We start from the raw sequence: 26,595 nt of genomic DNA on the forward strand, positions 1-26,595 counted from the left end.
AGATTACTGGCAGTGAAAAAAAAAAAAAAAAAAGCAAACTATTGCATCACTTCGGAACATCCAGATGACAATATGTGATAAGCTGTTCTATATATAGTACTTGTTCCCCAGGTGGTGCAGCGTAATGTTCTAAAGAATCATCTACTGAAGTGCTACAATGTCTACTTCTGTGGTTTTGGCTGCTCTTCTTGCCCTGTTTAATTTGAATCAGGCATCTCTGCCAGACTGTAAGGAGCTCATAACACCGCGAACCCTGGAGGATGACAATAAAAGTGTAGGTGCATTAATATATTTAAGCGCAAGTACTCTTTTATAGCAAACTAACACTATGGGAGATTATATATCTTATTTTCTCTTCCAAACAGCTCATGGGTAAATGGATCTTCCTTGAAGGCATAGCTGATCACCACTTATTTACAGATATCTTGAAGACTGTGAACAGCTCATGGATGGAGTTTGGCCCAAGCACGCTTCCGAAAACTTTAACCCTCAGTCAAGGGGATATGCTGTAAGGCTGTCCTGTTATCTAAAGCTAAACTAAATGAGTTTTATCATTATGATGACCAGCATTCTGAATCTGATATCTCTCTCACTCTCAGAAATGGAAAGTGTAGATTTTGCACCATTAACACAACTGTTAATGATAGTATTTGGTATGCCAGTGGTAAGTTAACGAAGGCTTATTTATTTCAGGTAAAACTCATTGGCTCTAAGTACTAATGCATGTTATGTTGGTGTTTTTGGTGCACAGGAAATGACGTAGTTTCAAAGGGCAAGTTCTTGCCATCGTGTCCTGACTGTCTCACTATAAACTTCAACAGCCAAGTTAAAAATGAGACCATATATTCTTTATACTTATTCAGTAAGTCACAATCCATATAGACACAATGAATCATATAAAAATTATGTATTCCATGACCAATTGTGAAGTGAAAGCATTCAGTTATTTCTTCTTTGTTCCTGCAGAGAGAGAGAACAACCGAACTCAGTCTGACATGGACAACTACTGGAAGCAAGCTGAATGTCTTGGATTGAAAAGAGAAACCCAGTACTCCTATGATGGAGTAACAGGTCAGTTTGGGTTTCAGTGCTTGTAGTTATTAGTTCTGATGTAGAGCAGCTACAGCTCCTGGTCATTTAAGATTCAATATCACATATAAATGTTGTATAAAACATGTTTTCAGATACAGAAGTTACAGGAAAATCTCACTAAATTTAGAACATGTTTAGATCATAATTTAACCCACAAATCAAAAAGAAATCAGAATTAAGAGTTACTGAATTAATTGCACATTATAATTTCTTTTTCCTATTGCAGAACTCTGTCATGTGGTCAAGGACGACTCATCTGACCAGAAGCCAAGTTTGGACACATCAGATCAATAATATATGCATGCATGAAACCACCATGACAAAGTAAAATTGAATAAAGAATTTTTGTTATTCATTATTGTGTCATTGTGTGTATGTGTTTAAATAAAAGCTCGTAACAAAAATAAACATTACACACTGTTATATATTCTCAGAAAACAAATTATTATGAATGTGACTGTGTGGGTAAGTTCTGTATCTTTCGGCTTTGTCCTCATTTCTAAAGGCTCAAGGTTATTCTGACAGGGGTGTTTCCCAATTGCCCAAAGTCCAGATATTTACACACTCAGTTCAATCCAAGTAACTAGAATTCTCAAAACCTGTTGCATCACTTCGGGGAGAGGGAGAAAAAAACAGTACTGTGTATATTCAGGGTACTTGATGCACACAGCATGATTTTCTGAAATCCTCTTCTGTAGTTCTACAATATGATGTCAGTGGTCTTGAATGCTCTTGGCCAGTCTAGTTTGAGTCAGGCATCTCTGCCAGACTGTAAGGAGCTCATTACACAGCTAACCCTGCAGGATGATTATAAAAGTATAAGTGCATTATTAATATATTTTAGAGCAAGTATTATTTTATAGTAAATTAACACTACATGAGTAATCAGGGAACATGTATTTTTTTCGAGAAAAACAAAAACACTAATTTACATATATTTACCTCAAAAATGGATAAATATCAAGTCATGTTTGCTTTATTGTCAATTCTTCCACATGTACAGCACAAACATATTAGTGGTTGCACAGACTAATCGACTTCAATGCTTGACGTCGACTAGTCGCTGATCCTATAGAGGGCGCAACAGGATTATAATAATTATTTAAAAGCGTTCCACATTTACAGTTAAAAGTATAAATAAAGGTATACTCCGAAAGCTCCACAAGACATGTGTGATTATATTACTGGGTGGTCGAAATTGAACAAGAGAATGCGCATTCTAAACAGCTTATTGTACAGGTAAATTAATCACCGTATAATCTACTGCGCTGCTGCACTAATGCACACACATAGAGTACAGACAGTAGCTTGTCACACTTGTCACGCGCATATTTATACTTTACATCGGATTTAGAACGAGCAGAAATCTGTTAGAAATAAAACGACCCAAAATCAAAATAAGTGATAAAATTGAGCAATAGCCATATGGGCAGCCATGTGTCATATGTCTCCAGACTTATTTGTTCATTAAAGACGTCAATTTGACTGGTCATGTGAAATAGGTCAACGAGAATAATAGGCTAAGCTTACCGGTCTATTCAACAAGACAAGTCGAAGCCCTGATTTTGATCAATGGAGGTTTGAAAAGGAATTTAAAAAAAAAAGAAAGAAAGACATATTATGCCTTTTTTCAACATGTAACAAATATAAAGAGTTTGGGGACACCAAGAAAGAGGTTCACGTTTTAAGTGTTGACGGACTGCACCCTTAGGTGTCACTTTCTCCAAATACAATACTTCATTGAGTCGGAAAGCTCCGGATCATTAATGACCAAAGAGGGGAGACGTTTGACAGACGATTAAACGCAATATGTAAAAATGAACACGACAGTATACTACTATCAGCCGCGTCCTCATGAATATGCATCGACTGGATGAATACTGATGAGCTGGACAGGTGGAGGATGGCGCTGCTGCTGCTCAGGAGGTGTGAGAGGAATCTTTTTAAATCCTTCGTGAGGAACCAAGGCATTAACTTACAGCTAGTTTCGCCACAATGTAGCGGACCTGGACCTGGTCTGAGAGAGCAGGGTGCATTTTAAAAGGATCATCCAGACGTCGCGGGAAAGAAGCAGCAACTAATCTTTTCTTAGTTTTTATATCTCGAGGGTTTTGCCGCCTTGCCAAGAATTTACGAGTAGTATATTCTGGTATTTCTGTGGAATGAGATGAGGTCCTTGTATGGCAAACTTTTTTTTGTCGCCTGTTTTTTATATGCGTTGATGTTGTTAACCTCCTGGCACACATCAAAGTCAGGTGAGCATGATCATCCTGTGAAGACTACCTCAAAAAATAGCTATTCCGATTGGTTATTCGGAATATAAATTTCTTAACAATTTTCTTGTTTTGTTTGTTTGACAATTTCTGTAACTGACATTTTAGAATTGAAGGAGTTGTATATCAATGTTAAAGAAGCCGTAATTTAGATTTTAGTTTTTAGAAATTAAGTTTTTTTCCTTTTTTTTTTTTTTTTTGTCAGCTGTCAACCACATAGGACGTGGCTGTCTAGACTGCTGTATGCCAGACAAACTGGTATTGCAGGAATTCGGTTTCTTTCATGTGGGACATAATTACATTTTTATTAAATTAAATGATGTCAATAATACAAAAGATGGATAACATGTTAAAAAGGTGATTTCTGGTTCTGGTTATCTTAAATTTAATTTAATATAATAAGTAACATTATTGACAAGCCCTGTGCTTCAGTGTAGGAATTAGATGAAATCATATGCCATATAACAAAGTGCATCGAGGCAAAGAGGAACTTTTGCAGCTCATCAACAGAGATGAATGTATACCATCCATAGCAGCATATATTCACCAGTACAAAACTTCCTGAAACGCTAAAAGCTTCCTTAAAGTTATATGGGTTAGCTTGTGTTTGGAAGAATTGTAGTTAGCAAAAAGCCAAATGAATCAGCTTTGAGTTTCTATAGGCAGTAATTAAACATGATGATTGATATAACTTGTTAATATCAGGGGGAAGTTGTGGCTTAATGGTTAGAGAGTCGGACTCCCAATCGAAGGGTTGTGAGTTCGAGTCTTGGGCCGGCAGGAATTGTGGGTGGGGGGAGTGCTTGTACAGTGCTCTCTCCACCCTCAGCTCCACGACTTAGGTGCCCTTGAGCAAGGCACCGAACCCCCAACTGCTCCCCGGGCGCCGCAGCATAAATGGCTGCCCACTGCTCCGGGTGTGTGTTCACGGTGTGTGTGTGTGTGTGTGTGTGTGTGTGTGCACTGCTCTGTGTGTGTGCACTTCGGATGGGTTAAATGCAGAGCATGAATTCTGAGTATGGGTCACCATACTTGGCTGAATGTCACGTCACTTTCACTTTCACTTTAATAAAGCTTAATGAACTTGTTTTCAACCCGAAACATTTAATACTTTAATTCACATCACGAGATGACTTCTGTGTTTCAGATAACTTGCCATTTCAGCTGCATTCGGTCTATGAGAGGTTACTGCGGGCACAACAACAAGGGGAGGTCTTATCAAAAAAACTGTCTAAAGTGCTTGGTCAACTTCAAAACCGCAGCATTGCTACATTGAATCACACAATCAGCAACTCCTCAGGTGAGTCCATGAACATTTCTTGCTGTAATATTTGTGTCTATACAGTTATGCAGTATTTTATCCGCATTTGTAGCTATATTAGAAGAGAGGGTCCTTCGGCACTTGTTGCTTTCACAGCCTAATGCCTACATCTACTTGCCTCACCTGAAGGAGGATGAGGACAGTCTGAAACCCATCGTTCACCTGGGGCAGCGACGCACTGGAGGTCTGTTCCCATTATCATTTTTTGCTATTTTTTATTGTTACAATGCTTGCAATAAAGCCATTTAATTTGATTTAAACATACTTGGCATAGGTAATATCAATATCTTAATGTTTTAAACTTCTATTAAGGGAAAAAAGACCAGCTGTGGCTTTTCATAAGAAGCTAAGATCTCAATTTCCCATCTATAAAATGAAACCACAAGCAAAGATATCATTGTAATATTTGCATACTACATTCTGGCCTTCTTTTTGCATAATAAATGCTGCTCTTTTCTTTCATGCATCTCTGATGTTACACTGCCAGCAGTGTTTATGTAGTTTTAAATTGCCTGCTGAGTATCATGAAAGCAGCAAAGCATCACAGTTGCAACATTTTATTTGAAACTCTAATTAGCCCTTAAAAGCCCTTCACTTAAACATGAGCACTTTTAATTTTCCTGCTAATCTAAATTGTATTATGATGTTTTATTTATTTTTGAACATATGCTATCATAGTGTTTCTTTTACTTTGTCAGCTTTATTGTTTCTAATATTTTTACACATGCATAATCACTGTAATGCAGTCTCACCATAGGAAGACAAGCTGACACACAGTTTTAACTGTTTACACAGTGTCTCTGGTGTTAGGGGTGCCCACCGTGCACAGGCAGAAACAGAGTTATCTAGTGAACACACTCCAGTCTCTCCTATTTGACCTATCAACTGCCGAGAGGAAAGATATTGTCATTGTAGTCTTTATTGCCGAGGTAACCTTTTACTTGTGCTCTTTGTTCTCTTATATCTCTCCTGGCTTTATCAGTTTTGTTCCTCTGGTAAGGTTGCATTAAACTTTATGGTGTTATATCAATGAATTCCTATGAAGCCACTTTATGTTATGAGCTGTCCAGTCCAGCCCCCGCGTGCCACTGCTGTATGTTTTTCTTATCACTTCAGAAGTTTGTTCTATTTGACCATAAGTGCCCTGCGAAGTGTACTTCACAGGATAGTCCGTCAGTATCCCAGTTCGAAGGGACCGGGCATTAAAGTGTGCGAGACAATTGATGTCTATTTACAGAGGTATATTATGTCACTTCTCTACGTTTCGTATGTTTGTGAAGACACTGCAGGCAGTGTGCAAATCGGTGAATGAATCCAAAGTGAAGTTAACTTCAGTGGACACTGTGTAGGGATCCTGTTTATTGGAACAGAGTTATAGCATGTTAAAGGGTTAGTTCGCCCAAAAATGAAAATTATGTCATTAATAACTCACCCTTATGCTGTTCCAAACATGTAAGGCCTCCTTTTATCTTCGGAACACAGTTTAAGATATTTTAGATTTAGTCCGAGAGCTCTCAGTCCTTCCATTGAAGCTGTGTGTACGGTATATTGTCCAGAAGGTAAGAAGAACATCATCAAAGTAGTCCATGTGACATCAGAGGGTCGGTTGGAATTTTTTGAAGCATCGAAAATACATTTTGGTCCAAAAATAGCAAAAACGACGACTTTATTCAGCATTGTCTTCTCTTCCGTGTCTGTGTGTGAGAGAGTTCAAATCAAAGCAGCTGGATTTCCGGTTCGCGAACGAATCATTCAGTTCACCAAATCGAACTGAATCGTTTTAAACGGTTCGCATCTCTAATACGCATTAATTCACAAATGACTTAAGCTGTTAACTTTTTTTAATGTGGCTGACACTCCCTCTGAGTTCAAACAAACCAATATCCCGGAGTAATGCATGCACTCAAACAGTACATTGACTGAACTGCTGTGAAGAGAGAACTGAAGATGAACACCGAGCCGAGCCAGATAACGAACAAAACATTGACTCGTTCACGAGTCAAGAACCGTTTCTGTCAGACGCGTCCGATTCGTGAACCGAGGAGCTGATGATACTGCGCATGTGTGATTCAGCGTGAAGCAGACCGACACACAGAGCGTCTGAACTGAACTGATTCTTTTGGTGATTGATTCTGAACTGATTCTGTGCTAGTGTTATGGGTGCGGGTAAACCGCAGGCTTGAATCAAGGGCAATTATCGCCAATGACGCCATTACGTCGAGCGCAAAAGAACTGGTGAACCGTTTTCTTCAACTGGTTTATCGAATCGAACTGTCCGAAAGAACTACTGGTGATCCGAACACCGATGCAACCGGTTCTTCACTCGTGAACGAGTCAGTCTATTGTTCGTTATCTGGCTCAGCTCGGTGTTCATCTTCACAGCAGTTCAATCAGTGTACTGTTTGAGTGCATGCATAACTCCGGGATATTGGTTTGTTTGAACTCAGAGGGAGTGTCAGCCACATTAAAAAAGTTAACAGCTTAAGTCATTTGAGGATTAATGCGTATTAGAGATGCGAACCGTTTAAAACGATTCAGTTCGATTTGGTGAACTGAATGATTCGTTCGCGAACCGGAAATCCAGCTGCTTTGATTTGAACTCTCTCACACACAGACACGGAAGAGAAGACAATGCTGAATAAAGTCGTCGTTTTTGCTATTTTTGGACCAAAATGTATTTTCGATGCTTCAAAAAATTCCAACGGACCCTCTGATGTCACATGGACTACTTTGATGATGTTTTTCTTACCTTTCTGGACATGGACAGTATACCGTACACACAGCTTCAATGGAGGGACTGAGAGCTCTCAGACTAAATCTAAATTATTTTAAACTGTGTTCCGAAGATAAAAGGAGGCCTTACATGTTTGGAACAGCATAAGGGTGAGTTATTAATGACATAATTTTCATTTTTGGGCGAACTAACCCTTTAAATAAGAGAGACATGCAAAATATGCAGAGCAGTGGTACGTGAGGACTGGACTTGTATACAAAGAAAAGTTTTGTTTACAAATATCTTTACTGTGGTTGATCTGAACTAATGTGAATTTGTGGGCTCTTTTAATACAATAAGCTGGAGCTAAAAATGTTTCACGATATGCATAAATGTTCTTCTTTTTACTGATCTTGGAGCAGTGTGCAGAAATTGTTTACAATATATACACTACCGATCAAAAGTTGGGAATCCGTACGATTTGTTAATGTGTTAATGTATTTCCTGTGATGGCAAAGCTGAATTTTCAGCAGCTATTACTGCAGTCTTCAGTATCACATGATCTATGGTGATTTTGGTACCAAGAAATTTCAATAAATTTTTTGATGAACAGAGAGTACAGCAATTATCTTTTATAACATTTTTGTAACATCATAAATACCTTTACTGTCACTTGTGATCAATTCAATGGATCCTTGCTGAAAAAAAATATATATTTATAAAAAAATAAATCTTACTGATCCCATACTTTTGAACGGTAGTGCACTTTGTTATTTCTTGATATGTGATTTCATTCTTCTCTTAGACAAATAAAAGATTTGTGAAAGCTGTTGTCCAGAGTGTACAGACCAAGTGAGTGTTTTTTTTTTTTATTGCACATCAGCATCATACGAGATGTTTCCATGTTTCTTTAAGCTGGCAGTGCAAGTAACTGTGTATTTCACTCTCTGTAGTCTCCCAGATGCTGTCAGTTCTGGAGTGATAGAGGTGATCTCTCCGTCTCCTCACTATTACCCAGACTTAAGTAACCTGAAGGAAACTTTTGGAGATCCCAAGGAGCGTGTCAGGTTAGCGATTCACCTATTGTGCCAATATGAAAAAAAGTGAAAGTCGTGACATTTGCCAAGTATGCTAATCCATACTCGGAATTGGTGCTCTGCATTTAACCCATGCAAGTGCACACACACACACAGCAGTGAATAGGAAACACACACACATAGTGAACACACACAGAGCAGTGGGAAGCTATTTGCTCCAGCGCCCGAGGAGCAGGTTCAGTGCCTTGCTCAAGGGCACTTCAGCTATGGATATTGAGGGTGGAAGAGAGCACTGTTCTGGTGTCTTAATTGTGAAACGTGTTTTACTGATTATAGATGGAGGACCAAGCAGAACCTTGACTACAGTTTCCTTATGTTGTATGCACAGTCTAAGGGCACATACTATGTCCAGGTAATACCAAAGCCACTGTCATGCAGCTCATTGTTAGCTCTATGTTCCATTGCCTTTATCAGTCTGAGTCTGTGCATGTGTGTTTCAGCTTGAGGATGATATTGTAGCAAAACAAGGATACTTTGAGTCCATGAAAAAACATATAGCGCATGTGCTTTCAGAGGAGTGGCTTTTCCTGGAGTTTTCCCGGCTGGGATTCATTGGTCAGTGCCTTGTCCTCTCTGTTCATTGATGTCCTGTCTTTTCTATCCTCACCATTTCTGTTTGATCAGTCGTTTCATATGTGTGCCGTTTTGTTATTTGTACAGCTGAACCAGTAGTTCATTGATAAATAGTTGTTAGTTGCGCAGTCTCAGTTGTGAATCCAAATGTATGGTCCTTTTATAATATGAGCCCTCTTTGTTAAAACTCGAACACAATTTCTGTTAGGATTTGCTTATTTGCATATTTGAATTAAAAATAATTCAGTTCAGATCTTCTTGATTATTCAAATAGTCTCTTAAATCAACCAGGTTTTCTTACAGTAGCATCAGATTTCAGGGATCATCGTCAGTGTCTCACAGCTCCCATAAATACTGTTTACTATGACCAGATCTATGATACTATTTGTGTCCTAGCATGAAATTAAGTAAATCGCTAATTTTTCATATTCTAGGCAAGCTTTTCCGCACATCAGATCTACCAATGATTGTGGAGTTCTTCCTGATGTTTCACAAAGAGAAACCGATAGATTGGCTGCTCGATCACATCCTGTGGGTTAAAGTGTGTAATCCTGAGAAAGACTCAGTAAGTTTGAATATAATATGCACTTATTTTTGTTTGAATGTTTATTTATTTATTTGTGAGATTGGTGTAAGACATTTCACTGTTTATTGAAGACATTTCATTGTTTATTGTTGTAATTCATTGCACTTAGAAACACTGCGATAATGAGAAGGCCCGACTGAAGAAAACTTACAAACCCTCCCTGTTTCAGCATGTTGGTTTGCATTCCTCACTCCCCGGTAAAATTCAAAACCTAAAGGTAATTCAAACTTCCTCTTCCTTGTATGAAGATTTTCATATATATGTATGCTAAGGTTTAGTATATTTAATGAAAACTAAAACTGAAACCATAAAAGCAATGTTACATGAAATAAAAAACATAAATAAATAAATGTCAATCATTTCAAGTAGTGGCAAAGACAAAATTAAAACTAAAATAAACATTCATAAAAAATAAATATAATAAATAAATAAAAAATCACACAAAATGGACAAAAAACCTCAAACTAAAAATTTAAAATATAAAAATGAAAACTTTTTTTATAAAATATTAAATAAAATTATAATATTATAATGCAAGAAGCATTTGTAGTAAAATAGTTCTATATGTGTGTAAGGGTAGACAACAGCTCATCTACATTGCAAAGAGAGCATTTACATTATTTATATTAGCACATTGTATTTCCATAATGACTTACTGAATATGAAATAACACAACTCATGCAATTCATCTTAAAGGTGAAGTGTGTTAATTCTAATGTGCTAATGGCACCAATCGTAATTGCTTTTTATTATTTTATCATTTTATTTTGGAACATCGCCCAACCAATGGGTAATGTTGTTTTCTCTGAAAAATAAACTGGGAAGGAATTTTAACTTCAAAGAAAATTAAACACTTCACCTTTAAAGAAACATTTCCAAAAAAAATGCAGCAATACAAAGTTCCAAATGTGTCCAAAACAAATTATAATAATTACAAGCAGGCATGGTTTCCTCAGAAGTTGCGACCGAACCAAAACACAGAACATCCCAGATGTACTCAAAACGTCTTTATTAATAAATAAAAAATAATAATAAAAAAATAACACAAAAACCACCAAACACAATGTCAAGACAGAAGAGCATGCAGCAAGTTAACATAAACATAAGCCGTGTACTTTAGTCTATAGGAAACAGGTGACAACATGATACAAGATGTGCCCGGAGACTGACTGTCAGGATCCTAGGATCGAAACCAAAGTATATAGAGTCCAGACACCAAGCCCCAAATACAATACCTACACAAAAGAATGCAGGACTGAGAGAAAAATCCCTGAACTCGCATGCTCAAGGACAAGAGAGGACAATACAACATATGAGTGACAGGATCTTGTCACCAAATCAAATGCCAGAGCATCCGAAGTGAATGGTCTCTTCTCATGATGCCTATGTAGAGTGTTCCAAATCACTCCCTTATTAAGTTCTATTACAGCTAGGATGCTGCATGTCCGCTCACTAGGTTTCAGAACAGCACTTTTCTGTATGTCTGTGATTTTATGTGATGTACAGGATAAAGACTTTGGGAATCAGGTGCTGTTCAAAGGTCACAATAACCCACCAGCAGAACTCAGGAGCAGTCTGCAGAAATATCTGTCTCACACTCTGGAGCGAGCTTACAATGGAGTGGACTTCTTCTGGGGCCTCACACCCAAAAGAGGAGATTACATCCTCATTACTTTCAGCACACCCCAAGCTGTCAAAGGGTGAGACACCTGTGCAGGTCATTCATTTGATGATGAGTATATAATGTGTACACTACACGGGAACAGGCAATCTTGCTAAAGTTCCAGTTCCTATATCCAGTTTGCATGTGATGAGAAATAAAACATTATTTCATTAACTTACCCTTGTGTAGTCCAAAACTGTCTTTTTGTTTGTTTGTTTTTTTCGTGCACAAAAATGATATTTTGGAAATCATTTCCATTTTTTTTTTCTCCATACAATGATATTCAGTGAAGGCCAGTGTTGTTCAAAATCTTGTGTTCTGCAGAAGAAAGAAAGTCGTACAGGTATTTTGGGGTAAACTATCCTTTTATCTGTGAAAGAAAACTTGATGTGGCTCAGTATGTTTAGGGGACTCTGTCTTTCAGCAGCCATGGCTTATTGTAAATATCTCTTAACGTGGATATATCAGTAGAAGTAAAAACCCAGTGGCAATGTAAATGAACCCCGCTGTCTGTCTGTGCGCTCTTATATTAAAGTGAGTTTGCCCTGCTGAAAGAATATGAACCAATGGCTTCTGTTTCAGTTCCTCTGAGCAGGATATTCTATACTGACAATGAGCTGAAAACTAAGATGACATTTGGGGAAAGTCTTGTAAAGAAAATCTGGACATTTTCAGTACTATCTTCATGAAATTGTGGGAAATGGGTGAATCTGTCACTTGACAGAGAGTGATGCAATGCGCACAGAGAATTTTTTTTTTTAAGCTACATACATAACTTACAAAACCTATTAATTTTATACAGTTTAAGTTAAACTCTATCGTCAACATCTATGTCATGAGAAACATTTAAACAATTTAGACAAATGTACTTACAGTGAAACTTCTACTTGCTGATTAATATTTCTATATTTTTATTCCACTCACTTCCAGGTACCTTTTTCGATCTGGCAATATTGAGACAAATGGTGACAGGTTTTACAACACTACAGTGGAGGTGCTCCCTACTAATGTAAGTACAGTATCATGCCAAAAAAGATCTGTGTACACTAGCATTCAAAGGTATGAGAGAGCAGAAAGATTGTAGATCATTGTTTTTGATAGAAATAAGTCTTTTATGCTCACCAAGTCTGCATTTATTTGATCAAAAATACAGTAAAAACTGAAATAGTGTGAAATATTTATTACATAAAAAAAACTGTTTTAATATATTATAAACTGTAATTTATTCCTTTGATGGAAAGCTGAATTTTCAGTCTTCAGTGTCACATGATCCTTCAGAAATCATTCTAATATGCTGATTTGGTGCTCAAACATTTCATAACATAATATTGTTATCAGTGTTTAAAACAGTTGTGCTGATTAATGTGTTTGTGGATACCGAGATATGCTTGTTTACTCTCAATTTTGATCAATTTATCGAATCCTTGAACAAAAAATTCCACACGCAAACGAAAATCTTACTGACTCTAAACATTTGAACCGCAGTGTAAACCTTTCAGGACAGACCATGAGGTTCTGTTGAAGCATCAGTAAAAAAGAAAAGAAAAAAACAATATTAACAGCTAAATTCCAGGTGAATGACTACACTACCCATGAAACCTGAAGAGAAGGCTCCACCAATCAGAGAATCACAACAAATCAGAATAAAAAGTGCTCAGCAGTGAGCAACCACCCTCTGCTAGGAAACATTGGAAACCACACTGAGTCTCCCTACTTGTATACTCCCAATAATTTTATATTGTGTTGACAATTTTTATTTGATTATGTCATTTGTTATGATTTATGGGTCTGTAATTCATTCTCTCATAAAAGATAATAGGCACACAGTCTTTTTTAAGTCCACTTTTTTGTTGTTGGTGGGTTTGCTTCGTGATTCTTTCTTTAATCGTTTTTTGTTAATCCCTGGAGTACTATAAATGTCTTAAATAATTAGAAATCCCAAAGTTTGAAATTTACAAATCCAAAGCTGCCCGGAAAATGGGTGGTTTCAGTCTGTGTAAAATACTGTATATTGGTATTGTCATAGCTTGTATGTGACTACACCCTTTTTGTAAGTGAACGTTTGTATTCATTTGCTTGTCGTGATGGGGCCTTGCTCCTGTGCTTGCAAGCCATGTAAACATTTCTCTAAGACAACTGAAAACTAACACCCAAAAACAAATGAGTTTGAGTCTGTGTTTGAGTTTAAGCTTTACTTCAAACCTGCTAGACAAGGATTTTTGTAAATACTTCCTGATATGACTTTTTTTTTTTTCATTTGCATTGAAGTATGAAGTGTTAACAGGTATATCTGTGTATTACAGAAATCTGTGAAAGAGAGGGTGACGAGACGAGAATTAGCCTGCTGTAAACCCTCATCTGATGGTTTTGTTCAGATAGGTACTCAACCATATTCGATTTCCTGTTTCTTCTTTTCTTTCCTTTTCTGTCACTCATTTGTAAGATTTAAATATTTACATAAGAGGTATTGTAAAGCTAGCTGTGATGATAATCATGATAATTACAGGGAACTCCAGACTTGGCCTGAGGTCTGTAGTTATAGGGTGGGTATCAAAAACCTGTACTAATAAAGAACGTGTTCATTATTTATATATTTATTTTTAATTTAAAAGCTGATTTTTGTGATGTTCAGTTTTATAACCCGTGTTTGATTTTCTTATTTTCCACTATTGAAGAACACAGAGTGTAGTGAAACTGTGACAGCATACTTGAACCAGTACTGAAAAAAGGTTGTGTGCTTTCGTTTTCTTATTGAACTGGTCACACAGACTTGCGACTCAATTTAAATTGTTCTAATGTTTCTCTCATTTGCATAATCAGTATGGGTCTCACTCACTGAAACTCAAGTCATTACTTTTTTTCATATTTAAAAGAATAAAGAACTTTCAAAGTGTACAAATACTGTTCAAAGGTTTTTTTTTAAAGTTTTTATTATTATTATTATTATTATTATTATCGAGCAAGAATGCATTGAATTGATCAAAAGTGACAAATAAACGCTTTATATTTATCAAAGACTCCTGAAAAATTCTGAGACTCTATCTGATCAGAAACATGAGCAAGTATGCATGTCCATGTCTGTAATATACACACTAGATTGTTTTCAAATATTTGGATAAACCACAATAAGGAATGTGAGATCAAACGTGGTTATGCAAATGTATGTGAGCATGCCAGAATGTGTGTGAGTGTCCACATCCGACCAGCATCAAAACGTGGCACCTCTTATGCAATGTGTTGATTGAAAGAGGTCAGGTGGTTTCTCTTTATTTTGTGATGGGATATGTCATATAATGTCTGTTTTCTTAGGTTCCTTCAAGAATGGAGTGGCTGAGGGAGAAGTGGATGGAGCGTTAGGAGAAACAGCGGCCATGCGACTCCTGGTTCACTCTGATTCTGATGTCTGGGTCCTTCTCAGTGAGGTGAACCACATTCATACCATCTAGAAATGACCCTTAGAAACAGACCTTACCTAACCATTAAATTCTGAGAAAGCCATACTGGCATGAGTAATACATAACAAAAAGAAATGCAGTTAAGAATTAAAATAAATAAATAAATAAATAAATAAAAGACTCAGAAAGGAAAGTGGTATTTTTTCACTCTTACAGTTAAATCAAATGAAAGTAAGGAAGAGGTCATAAGGCATCTGTATGACACACAAGAGCAGGAAAGCACTCGTTGGATTTGTTAGGGGGGTTATTGGGTCCTTCAATACAGCATAATGCTAATCTAGAGTAGCATTCGTCATTTGTTGTTCTCTTTCTTACGTTTTTTTTTTAAATGTATTTGTCCTTTCTTTCTGAAAACTTTAATCTTTTATTTTATTAACCATTTGAAGATGATTTTGATGTTAGTTTTTCAGTTTCAACAGATTCCTTTGTTTTCTTTCATTTCTTGTCTTCACATAAACACCGCAACTTGAATTAAGCCTTGAAGAGAGAGTCCAAACTGTGTATGCTAAATTAGCTTTTTGTTAATTTAATCTGTTCATTTAACAGTTTTTGTTATAAAAATCATTAAAGGGGGGGTGAAATGCTTTTTCATGCATACTGAGTTTTTTACACTGTTAAAGAGTTGGATTCCCATGCTAAACATGGACAAAGTTTCAAAAATTAAGTTGTACGTTTGAAGGAGTATTTTTGTTCCAAAATACTCCTTCCGGATTGTCACAAGTTTCGGAAAGTTTTTTTCGAGTATGGCTCTGTGTGACGTTAGATGGAGCGGAATTTCCTTATATGGGTCCTAAGGGCACGTCTGCCGCGCGCTCCCGTATAGCAGAGCACTGAGAGCACAACGGACGTTCACTGATCAGAGCGAGAGCGTCGCAAAAAGTCACAAAAGAAGTGTGTTTTTGGTTGCCAGGGCAAGACAACCCTGCACAGATTACCAAAAAAAACAGCATTAAGGGACCAGTGGATGGAGTTTATTTTTACAGAGCATCAACGGAGTTGTGCAAAGTGTTTGTGTTTGTTCCCTGCATTTCGAAGATGCTTGTTTTACAAACAAGGCCCAGTTTGACGACGGATTTGCACATCGTTTATTTCTTAAGGATGATGCAATCCCAACGAAAAAGGGTCACAATCGTGTGTTGGAACCGCAGGCAGTGAGTAAAACTGCTGCCTCCTTGTTAGTGCGTCCCCTCCCATGCCGGAGACCCGGGTTCGAGCCCCGCTCGGAGCGAGTCGTTGCTGCTGCTGCTCTCGTTCAGTTTCAGCCTCTGGATCTGATGCTGGATCATAAATATACGCTGAATCTGACTGTTAGCCATTGTTTGTTTTGGATGATGGTTTTTTTTCCTCACGGTAATGTCACAACTTCCAAACGCTCAACGCAAAAGCCTACTGGCGCTCGTGATTCTTTAGCTCCGCCCACACATCACGCCTCCAGCCGGTCGTGTTTTTCCGGGAAAAATCGGTACAGACTATCTTTCTCTTATGAATATAATAAAACTAAAGATATTGAGGATATTGAGTGAAAACGAGCATTTCACCCCTAGATTTTCCCTACAACAGAAAGTTGAAGTTGTCCTTTTTTTAGTTAGGAGATCAAGCCAACAATGCTTAAAAATGAAAGAGCCGAGCATAATTAGAGCTATCTAATTTGAATATGTTTTGCAAAATTCTTGTAAACGCATTCACGGTATTTCAGTATCTCACAGTGTTCCTAATTTTAGTCACTATCAGTCACCATTGTATTCATATTTCTATGTAACTTTACCTGTAAGTTCTTTCTATTTTGTTTGGTTATAATAGAAAATGCCTTTTTGAGGAAGTCTGTGCTTCCTGTTACCCACTGATAGTTTTCAATAGCCATGTTTGTAGCTGTGACACAGTATCTAAGGTTTGCTTAAAAGTCACATCTCTTTCTCTGACAGATCTTTATTAAAGTTTGACGCTGTTTGAGCTGTTGAGAAAGGAGAAATTTGATCTGCATGGTAACATGTAATACCCCCTACTGCGGACAACAGCGCATGCTGCTGGTCTGGAAGTGAACCTCTCCGTGCTTGTATGTGTTCTGAATGACAGCTGAGTGAAAAACCTGTTTACAATGTTATTTGTTTATTGTGGCCCATGAAGGTTTTGTTTGATTTATTGATTTGTATAAATTACTCTATTTATTGTTTAGTGTTGCAAAATAACTTAAAGGGACCACACAAGCAGGATTTGACCATGTTTTATATTATACTGAATTATTTAAAATATTTTTTTGTCAGTAAATGGCAGCAATACCAACTGTTTCAACTGTCACGGCATCATTGTGTTCTTTTCTGCTCATGTCATAATCTTTTTTTTTAAATTCTTCATTACCAGCAACACAAAGTAAAATTGCAAAATTGATTTTAATTATTTAAAAAATTAAATCTTTCCATCTTCCATTGGTTAAACAAACAGATATGTCCAACCAGGGCTACTGTATAAGACTTGATTGCACTATAATGCTCACATTTTGTTAAGAACATCAACTTGCAAATTAATCAAGTTTGACTAAGAAAAAAAAACATAAAAAATGTAAACATTTCAGCTTTAATCTTAGGTTTGCTTACTCCAACATACTGGTTGCTGCATATTTATACACTAGTTGATTTGTCCTTCCGAACAACTTTGGTAATCCTGTGAAAAATGGGAGACACACATTCAGTTGCAGATTCACAATCTGAAGCGAGGGTGGAGGAGAGGAAGACAATGCTACCCTATGAGACTCAGTTCCTCACTCCTCTGATGAGAGCAGGTGGCTACCAAAGACTAATATGTGTAGACTTGAATCCCAGATGAAGTGAGGTGACTGACTGAGAAACAAACCACCACAGGGGCCTAAAAATCCTAAACAGAAGGACTCACTCACAGCACAGCAAATTATATTTGTTTTAATTAAAACAGGCATTTGCAATGCCACGCAATGGTAAGATTCAACACATACAAACACAAAAAATACATTAATTTATTCAGAGGCACAGATGTGATGCATGCCAGAGAACTCCCTTCTGTTGATAGCACCAAGAAAAGGGTCTAAATTTCATTCCCTGATTAGAATGACCTGTAATGTTTTCTCTCAACTTGAGTACAATCAGTACTGATCCAGACAAACAGCTCAGCGGGAGAGAGCAACGGTCACATCATCACAGCTGTACCCTCATCTACAACGCAAACGTATGAAATCAAGTACAAAATACATATTACATTTTTAAACCATTATCAATTTGTTTAGCGAGACAAAAACGATGTAAAATATTACAAATAAAATGATCATAACCTGTCTGAACATAAAAAACAACTACAAAATAACACATATAAAAACTTCTTTATAAAATGATTTTTTTTTTATGTAATTAGATGAAATGTAAACGAACATAAATACTGATAAATGTAAACATTTACCATCTTAGTGGCATAAGGATCAAATGAATGCTATGGGAACTTTAAATGAGCTGATGTGGTAAGGGTTTATCTGCGTGGGGCTGCCGTCTACACCAGGGATTCTGGGAGAGGGATGCTCTCTTACTTCCGTTTGCTCTTGGAGTCAGTGGTCTGAAACACGCTAGATGCCGACATGAGGTTCTCAATGTACTGCCCAAGAACCTGATTCTCTGATTTTAACTTCAGATTTTCTTCTTTTACTGCATCCACCCGAGCTGAGAGATCTGCCAAAACAAGAAAGAGAAAGACAGAACTTAATGCTTGCTATACAATATAAAAAAGATGAAAGAACTCAGCATTAGTTAATACTATGTGACAAACCATTCAGCGCTGGTTACTTACCCTCAAGAGTATTCTGCAACTCAAGGACCTGGTTTATAAGTCTGGTCTTCTCCTCCAACTCCACCTGATTTTCTATGTCACCTGGAAGGTGAATTCAGAATTACATGCTTTGCAAACTTGGGAATCACTAGAAAGTTTCTTAACACTTATTAATAAAGAAAGAAAGAAATGAATAAAGTTTTAAAAGACATTATGAATTGTTTTGGTATTGCCTTTTGATCGAACATAGCAAAATGGTTAGCTATACTTGGCATTAAATTACCTTGGAATTCAAATAAAATAATTTGGGGTGATCAACAACAACTTATCAAAGTATTATTTTAGCTTGAAAGGTATATATTATTAAATTCGAGGATATTAAATATTTGAATTCATATGCATTTTAAAGATATATCAAACATTATTATTTGTTAGTAAATGTTTTGAGTTATGTTTTATTTACTTTAGTAAATAATTGATTTAGTAGCTAAATTACAAAACATAATATGATATATTCTAATATAAAGAATACGTAATTTATAATTATAGAATTTATATAGAGTTTACATATGAACTATGTAGATATGTATGTATGTATGTGTGCCTTTATATTTTGTATGCATTTGTAGATTGTAAGTATGTGTATAAATATGTACAGTATGCACATATATTGTTTGTGTATGTTGTATAATTGATATTTGTTAAATGAAAATTTAGGAGACATTCTTTACAATTTAATCATATACATTACAATACAGTATAGTTTTTGTTTTTTTCCAAATGTTATAGTATGTTAATAATGCATTTGTTCATCAATCTATACTTGTTTATTAACAACTGTCTAATTAATTTTGATAGTATTTAATAATTAAATAAACATTTCCTGAAACTCTACTGTTGTGTGCTGCACTATAAAGCAAAGAAACTAAGGATGAATCCTCGTGCTGAGTCCACCCAGTGTCTCACCATCCATCTCAGAATTCATGGCGAAATGCTCTTCTTCTGTTTTGAAATGCAGGGCTGCGTCTCGTGTGAACACACTTCAGGATGAGCCCAAGGCCTGGTGGAAACTACAAACACAGACCGGGAGTTTGCAAAGAGGCTTTCAGTCATAAACTCATAATGTGGAGTCTTTTCATTGATGCTGCAATGCTAGGCGCTACATAACAGACTACATAGCATGCGCAGTGTAACAGTTACAGTACAGTGTGGATGTATAGCTTGTGTAATATGATAGTATTACGTCATTTTGTGGATGGGCTAAATCAAAGTACGCAGAATAAAGAGCTAAATATTTTCACATTTTATCGTAAAAAATGCTGCTAGCTGCCGTTAGCTGACACAAAGCTGATGAGGTAAACAAACCAACACACTGCCCATTACAGTCCCCGCTGAAGCACAGTTCATTCATTCGCCTACACGTATAACGTTACACATATAATTAAACAAAATAAAAATAAATTATGTAAATATAATCCAAACCTTCCCAACGTGAAATCAGACCGGCAGAAGAGATCCAACACGACCACAGCGACGTCTTCTGGAGTCTGACGTCAGGGATTAAGAATTAACCCTTTAGATCACACAAAATAAATGTGTTTTAAATTATATTTCTGAGCTGATTTTACATTCACAAATGACAAATTTTCCAACTGTAAACTGTTTTCTTTTTTAAAGTGACTTGAATATATGATCTCAGTATAAGATAAAAAAAAAAAAACATTTGTATTAGATTGGCCTACTTATCTGTTTATTTTGTGTTTATTTGTTTATTTTATTGCTATTTTTATACGACTTCATTCAAATTAGAAGTACTCGTTACAAAGAATCGTTTCAAAGCGGGTTGCCGCGTGAACTGATTGCATTGCGTGGATTAAACCGTTCATGCTTTTTAGGAAACGCAGACCCAGAGAGACCTGTTCAACCGATTCACTGAAATGAGCCGTCGATACTTCGTTTTTAATTAGAGCTAATTAGCAACAAAAAATCCACTAACATAAAATATCACTAAGCATTTACAAACGCCTTTCATCTTTTATCTGTGAGAGTATCGGTATGTATTTAATTTTATGTATTCTTATTGCATATACTCGATTATCTCTACATAACTATACAACATAGCTTTCTACTTGCAGTACAGTTTAGTTCAGAACTGTATTCAAAATTAAAAGTCCATATTACGATAATTACCAGAAATTAATGTAATTTTAAGCCTCAGTTTCTAAAAACATAAACATACAAGTTATAAAGCCAAGCTATAGCAGTATATATATTTGGAAGGGATTTATTAACATTTCCCACATTCTTCAATACAGTATGAAATTGTTGAGTAAATAGAAGACAAAACAAGACCAAGTGAAAAAAAAAAGATATAAAAAAAAAACACTTTCAGATACCAAACCTAAAAGCAATTATCATCACAACAAATATTTCACTTCTGATCTGAGTAAAAACAACACATGGGCTCTATAAGAGGAACAAAAATATGAGGAATGCATGAATAATCATTCTATTCGTTACTAATAAGAAACGACAAGCTTCTATAAATGTCTTAGTTCACAAAAAGAAAAAAAAAATCACAGCTTGCTAAAAGAAGTCTTACATAAGAAATAAGAGTTATCTGGGTTTATAGGCTGTTGGAATTGAAACTGAGGTGCATATTATGTTGCTATATATATATATATATATATATATATATATATATATATATATATATATATATATATATATATACACACACACACACTTGTGAATAATGAGTAGACAGTTTTCAAATAATAACATTAAATAGGAAATTTCACTTAATTTCATTGTACTAGGTTAAATGTACTTTGCTTTGAGGTTTTGGGTGCAAGTCAGTGATGAAATCATGTTTTTGGGTCATTAAAAGGTAGAAGCATGTGATAAAATGTTAATAGAAGATTCAAAAAAAAGGAAGAGAATTATGAAGAACGAGGTCTTCAGAGTGCTGTGGATTGCTAGTTAAGGTCTAATAAAAGGTTCTCTAGAATGCTGAATAACATTATGTGTTGTGCGGACACTGATGCTGCTTGAACTGCTCAGTATCACTGAATGTTTGGTTGCATTGAGAGCAGTGGTGGGAGTTTCGCAGAGGTGGGAGTTTCATCATAACATCGCTGATGTGGGTGTGCTGATGCCGTTTTAGATATTCCACTCGACTGAAACGTTTCCCACATGTCCCACACTCATACGGTCTTTCACCCGTGTGGATGCGCTGGTGCCTCTCCAGGTTGCCGAGACGACTGAAGCTGCGGCCGCACTGCGGGCACCTGTGGGGCCGCTCACCTGTGTGAACCAGCTGATGACGCTCGAGGGACCGCGAGTGTGTAAAGCGTTTGCCGCAGAGTTCACAGTGGTGCAGCTGCTCTCCCACCTGGATGCATTCATGGCTCTTAAGGCTCCAGGCATGGCCAAACGCTCTCCCGCACACGGAGCACTGATAGGGACGCTCCTCGGCCGCAGGGCACGTGTGCTTCATGAGGTCAGACGTGGAATTGAAGCCGCTGCCACACCGTGCACAGAAATGCAGCATGTCCCCACTTTCTCCTCCTGCCTCCACTTCCTCTTTGTTGGCAGGGGCTGATGGGAATTGTAGTTCAGCAGGGTCTGCTCTATGTGACGAGGAAGACATTGCCTGCTGAGAGCTACATAAACCGTCAAGTCCGATGAACGCCACACCTTCGGATCCACACGTCTCCTGAGACGGGCTACCCAGGCCAGACTCCGCCTCCTCGCGTTCACGCTCCGCCTTGAGGGCCGTCTCCAGTCTGCTGAACTCATCTCCACCGGTCACTGGGGCCTCTGACAAGGTTGGCTGCTCCTCCCATACTTCAGCAGCAGCAGATTCAGGAACAGAAGAAGCAGGGCCCATTTCACCTGCAGACAGAAGTGAGATATATCAGACATAAGCATGTTAAGGACAAAATTTTACCTCAGAATTAAAATGCTAGAAATGCTTTTCAAAGAAGTCTCTTATGATCTCTAATGCTGCATTTATTTCTTCAAAAATATAGTAAACACATGAATAAAATGAAATATTATTAGTTTTCTACCTGAAAATATTTGAAAATACAATTTTTTTTGTGTGATGGCAAAGCTATATTTACACTCTTCTTATTTATACACCAGCAGTTCATAGTAGCCACAACTGTCAAGCTCCAAAAAACATATGCACATTTGAAAAACCTTAACTGTATCAATACAATGGCTTAGTATGCAAAATAAAAACTTAAGGTCACTAAACGGACAGTCCATCCTAAAATAACAATTCTGTCGTAATTCACTCAACCTTCCAAACCTGTTGCATTTTTCTTCTGCCGAACATTGAAGAGATTTTTATGAAAAATGTTTTTATGTTTTTTATGTTTCGGTGTTCCCACTGACTTCTAATGTATGGACAAAAAATTCAATGGAATTTAATGGGATTCAGAACTGTTTGGTTACCAACATTCTTCACAATGTCTTTTTACATGTTCCACAGAAGAAAACAAAGTCATACAGGTTTGGAATGATGTGATGGTGAGTAAGTGATGACAGAAGTTTCATTTTTGTGTGAACTATTCCTTTTTCGTAAAACTAGTCTTTTGGAACTTAACAGTCATGGGCCCAATATACTGTTGATGTATGAAAAAATGTGGACAGTTTTCAAAATTTCTCCTCGTGTTTCCTGAAAAAACAACAACAACAACACAAAGGTGAGTAGATAATGGCAGAACTGTGTTCCTTTACCCGTTCATGCTCACAATCACAAAGAAATGATTAGCCGTTTTCCCAAACAAAGCATTGCAGTGCTCACCGTGGGTGGGACTGGGGGAGGAAGGGCTGGTTTCACTTTGGTTCATCTGTAGAGCCTCTTGCAACAGCCTCAAGGAGTCTGATCTGTAGCCTTCCACCTTTATCCATCATCCCACAGACGCAGAAAGAACAAGAACATAAGGTGTGAAATAAATTCACTTTGCTGACAATAAACATTTCTTTTAAAACAGAGTATAAACATTTCAGACAGAGCTGATGTGATAGTGATCTTATGTGACTTATTTGCTGTTATTTTAACATTTAAACTTGTTTTAGTGCAATAAAGGTGTTTTATTTTGATTGACAGGTAAGTTGAAGGTCCTTTAGTGATGTGATCATATGTGATTCTGACTTGTGATTTGAGCAGCTAAATGATAAAATACATTGACCTTGTTTACACTGGTAAATAACACTGTCCACTTGTGATCTGATCACCATACAGCTGTTAAAATCTAAATGAAGTCTTATTATTAGTAGTCAAGCTCATGCATACTTTTGGGAATAGGACCTCTTAAAGGGATAGTTCAACCAAAAATATCAATTCTGTCCTCAATCTGTCCCCAAAAAATATCCCCCCAGGTGATGCTACCCCACCTACCAACAGAGCATATAAAATGACAAAAATAATTATATTTTTTATTAAGTAAAATACTGCAACATGAAAATACAAACAGTCAGGCTACCACTTAAAGACTGTTGGGGTTTTGTGATCCTTGTTCATGTGACTCAATTCATGTAGGGCTTTTCAGGAAGTAAGCACATAGTCTATTTCAGAGTGACAGTATGAGATTTTTTTGAAAACTATAGGTAACCAAACAGTTGACAGTAGCTATTGACTTCCATAGTATTTTTATCCATACTACAGAAGTCAATGGCTACCAGCAAATGTTTGGTTACCTACATTCATCACAAAATCATCTTCTGTGTTCAGCAGAAGAAAGAAGATCATACAGGTTTTGGACAACTTGAGGGTGAGTAGACAGAATTTCCATTTTTGGGTGAACAATCCCTTTAAATAACACTGAGGGAAAGAACATAGAGGCAACATAGAGTTACTATAATTCTTGGGTTATAATATTTGGTGCAGTTTTACACTTGCAATATCGACTTCCAGCTACACTTTCAAATCGGTTTGCATTTGCAGAAAGGGGGTTTTCTGTTCAGATCCTTCTTCTGTCCATAGCCCTCTGCATCTCCTCTTTCCCCTCCGCTCCCTGCAGCTGCTTCCTCACATCTGATTGGCTACTCACCTCCTCTTTAATGCTAGCCACCTCCTTCCTCTCCCCAGAGACGCATATCCTCTCCTCCTCCTCCCCACCTCCACCTCCTCCAGTTGACAGATGGACACAGAACACGTCCCTCCTCTCATCTCTCACTCCTCCAGTCCCCTCCTCCCACGCATCAGTACTCCACTCCTTCCTCTGCCTGCCTCCTGAGAGAGAAAGATGGGAGGGGGGGAAAGAGGAGAGAGGAGAACAGGAGGGGGAGGGAGGAATGCAAAAGAGGAGGAGAGGAAGGAGAAAGAAACCTGAGAACTGAGGAGCAGGTCGCCATTATGGTTTTCCACTCAAAGGCTCGAAAATGCACGATAAAACAACAGCATCACACAATGAGCGCGAGTTGGCCAGTGCGCTTACTTGGGAGATCCGTTCTGCGCGCTTTACGCACGGTGTCGTCTGCGCCAAGAAGACCAGCCGCGCGCCGACTGGCCGCCCAGCCCATGCCATATTTGCGTTCGTTTCTCAGTTTATTCTCAGTCAGCCTCAGTCTCAATTTCAACGCTTCGTTCTCTTTTCTGTTCAACGAGATTTCCACCAGGTAGTCGTTCACCGTGTCCTGGAAGAGTTTGGTGATCTCGCACACGGATGCGCGGACCAAACTGTCCATGACAGCAGTCAGGTGCACTTGAAAGGTCTTGACCGATTCTGCCATGGTTTACTAGTTTTCAGTCGCACAAATAATAAATAAAATTGCGTCCAACAAAACTATTTTACGCCATATATCAACACCAGTTATACGTCATGTTTTTAAGCATCTGGTTTACAATGACAACACTTAATTTAAATTCGCGTAATAACAATCTGACATCAACTGTGGCAACGGCAGTCATCCGAAGTAACCCAACTTTGCGCACAGCCAGTGGAATGGACCCTGTTTCTCTATCTGCTCTATCTTTGAGCTTGCGACCACACCAATCAAATCCTCAAAAGATGAAATTCCACTCCAGAGGACGGCCTAAATATAGTCGACGGTCAAAAAAAGATCCGTGTTCATGATTTATGAGCGTTTGTGCGCTATCGGCTGCACATTTTCGCCGAGTCAAGACCACCCCTCTCAACTCAAGAGTTTTAATTCTCGCCTACAATATTATTTCCGGATGTCACGTTTTGCGCACGCGCAGAGCTACCGTAATTACCCGAAAAGGTAAACCAATAAAAGGTTTGGCTGGTTAGCTTTGGCATCTATTTCCTGTTCGTGGATGCGTACAAAACAAAACAAGAATATCCTGTTGAAAAATAAGAAAAACAAGCCATTTACTTTGTTACTAAATGCCGTGCACTATTACAGAGGCAAAATACATATCCACTAAGTTAATTTTGAAGAAAACCAACGTTTTGCAAGATATATAAATATTTTATGTTATTAAGATGTAGTTTTTGTTTTACCTTTACCATGGGAATTAGGCCAGCTTGCTAAATTTTTATTTTATTTTTTTAAAGAAAGCTAAAAATGTTTCTTTTCACTGCAGCTAGCAAATTGTTTTTCTTAAGTATTATTATGTTGGCCTTTATTATTATTATATTGTTTTTTAAATGCATTTTATGTATAATCATTTTATCTTTTATTATCATCATAAAGTGGAGTTCATTTTAATCTTGTTTTATTAGTTATGAAATTTTGCTTGTGAAGTATTTGGTGACTATTGTAATATAAATTTATTATAATAATTGATATTATTTTCAATGCTGTTGTTGTTGTTAAAGTAAACGTTTCAGCAGTGCCTTTGATGGCTCTTAACAATGTCAAATAAACTGTCTGCCCCATTCTGCTGTTCTTCATTCCACTGGAATTTTTATAGTCTTCTTTCTACAAGCTTATTACAGTTTTATTTTATTTTTCACTTTTCTCTATATTATTGTATCATATTTTTTATTGTATAAATATTGTACTTTATTGCATATTGATAATGTAACAATAATAATAATTATACAAATTGTATAAAA

General features: G+C 37.1%; 4 protein-coding genes across 5 annotated transcripts; 2 read left to right on the plus strand and 2 right to left on the minus strand.

The window, feature by feature from the left end:
• Positions 1–112: 112 nt before the first annotated feature.
• Positions 113–1,447, plus strand: LOC113058128 (saxitoxin and tetrodotoxin-binding protein 1-like). The gene is made up of 6 exons (XM_026225809.1): positions 113–274; positions 366–508; positions 600–664; positions 752–862; positions 967–1,071; positions 1,319–1,447. Exons 1-6 carry the CDS (start codon positions 158–160, stop codon positions 1,384–1,386), a joined length of 609 nt encoding a protein of 202 aa, XP_026081594.1. The 5' UTR covers positions 113–157; the 3' UTR covers positions 1,387–1,447.
• Positions 1,448–2,826: 1,379 nt separating this feature from the next.
• On the plus strand, positions 2,827–17,540 carry LOC113057589 (alpha-1,3-mannosyl-glycoprotein 4-beta-N-acetylglucosaminyltransferase B-like). 2 transcript variants are annotated; one of them, XM_026225004.1, is made up of 15 exons: positions 2,827–3,347; positions 4,513–4,665; positions 4,739–4,870; positions 5,482–5,615; positions 8,205–8,251; positions 8,353–8,466; positions 8,773–8,848; positions 8,937–9,051; positions 9,504–9,634; positions 9,765–9,872; positions 11,162–11,355; positions 12,249–12,327; positions 13,622–13,697; positions 14,628–14,740; positions 16,696–17,540. In XM_026225004.1, exons 1-15 carry the CDS (start codon positions 3,260–3,262, stop codon positions 16,711–16,713), a joined length of 1,578 nt encoding a protein of 525 aa, XP_026080789.1. In that variant the 5' UTR covers positions 2,827–3,259; the 3' UTR covers positions 16,714–17,540. The 2 variants fall into 2 exon arrangements, with proteins under 2 accessions (XP_026080789.1, XP_026080788.1); XM_026225003.1 differs by lacking the exon at positions 16,696–17,540 and having other exon boundaries at positions 14,628–14,801.
• A 129-nt stretch (positions 17,541–17,669) lies between these two features.
• On the minus strand, positions 17,670–20,099 carry LOC113057590 (short coiled-coil protein B). Its single transcript, XM_026225005.1, has 4 exons — positions 20,039–20,099; positions 19,523–19,626; positions 18,578–18,658; positions 17,670–18,459 (listed from the first exon to the last, which is right to left on the minus strand). Exons 2-4 carry the CDS (start codon positions 19,539–19,541, stop codon positions 18,317–18,319), a joined length of 243 nt encoding a protein of 80 aa, XP_026080790.1. The 5' UTR covers positions 19,542–19,626; positions 20,039–20,099; the 3' UTR covers positions 17,670–18,316.
• A 1,206-nt stretch (positions 20,100–21,305) lies between these two features.
• LOC113057592 (zinc finger protein 572-like) lies at positions 21,306–25,940 on the minus strand. The gene is made up of 4 exons (XM_026225006.1): positions 25,009–25,940; positions 24,622–24,803; positions 23,373–23,469; positions 21,306–22,453 (listed from the first exon to the last, which is right to left on the minus strand). The coding sequence occupies exons 1-4, from the start codon at positions 25,301–25,303 to the stop codon at positions 21,579–21,581; spliced, it is 1,449 nt and encodes a 482-aa protein (XP_026080791.1). The 5' UTR covers positions 25,304–25,940; the 3' UTR covers positions 21,306–21,578.
• Between the last annotated feature and the right edge of the window lie 655 nt (positions 25,941–26,595).

The sequence above is a fragment of the Carassius auratus genome, chromosome 39 (genome assembly GCF_003368295.1).
Source record: "Carassius auratus strain Wakin chromosome 39, ASM336829v1, whole genome shotgun sequence".
Taxonomy (NCBI): domain Eukaryota; kingdom Metazoa; phylum Chordata; class Actinopteri; order Cypriniformes; family Cyprinidae; genus Carassius; species Carassius auratus.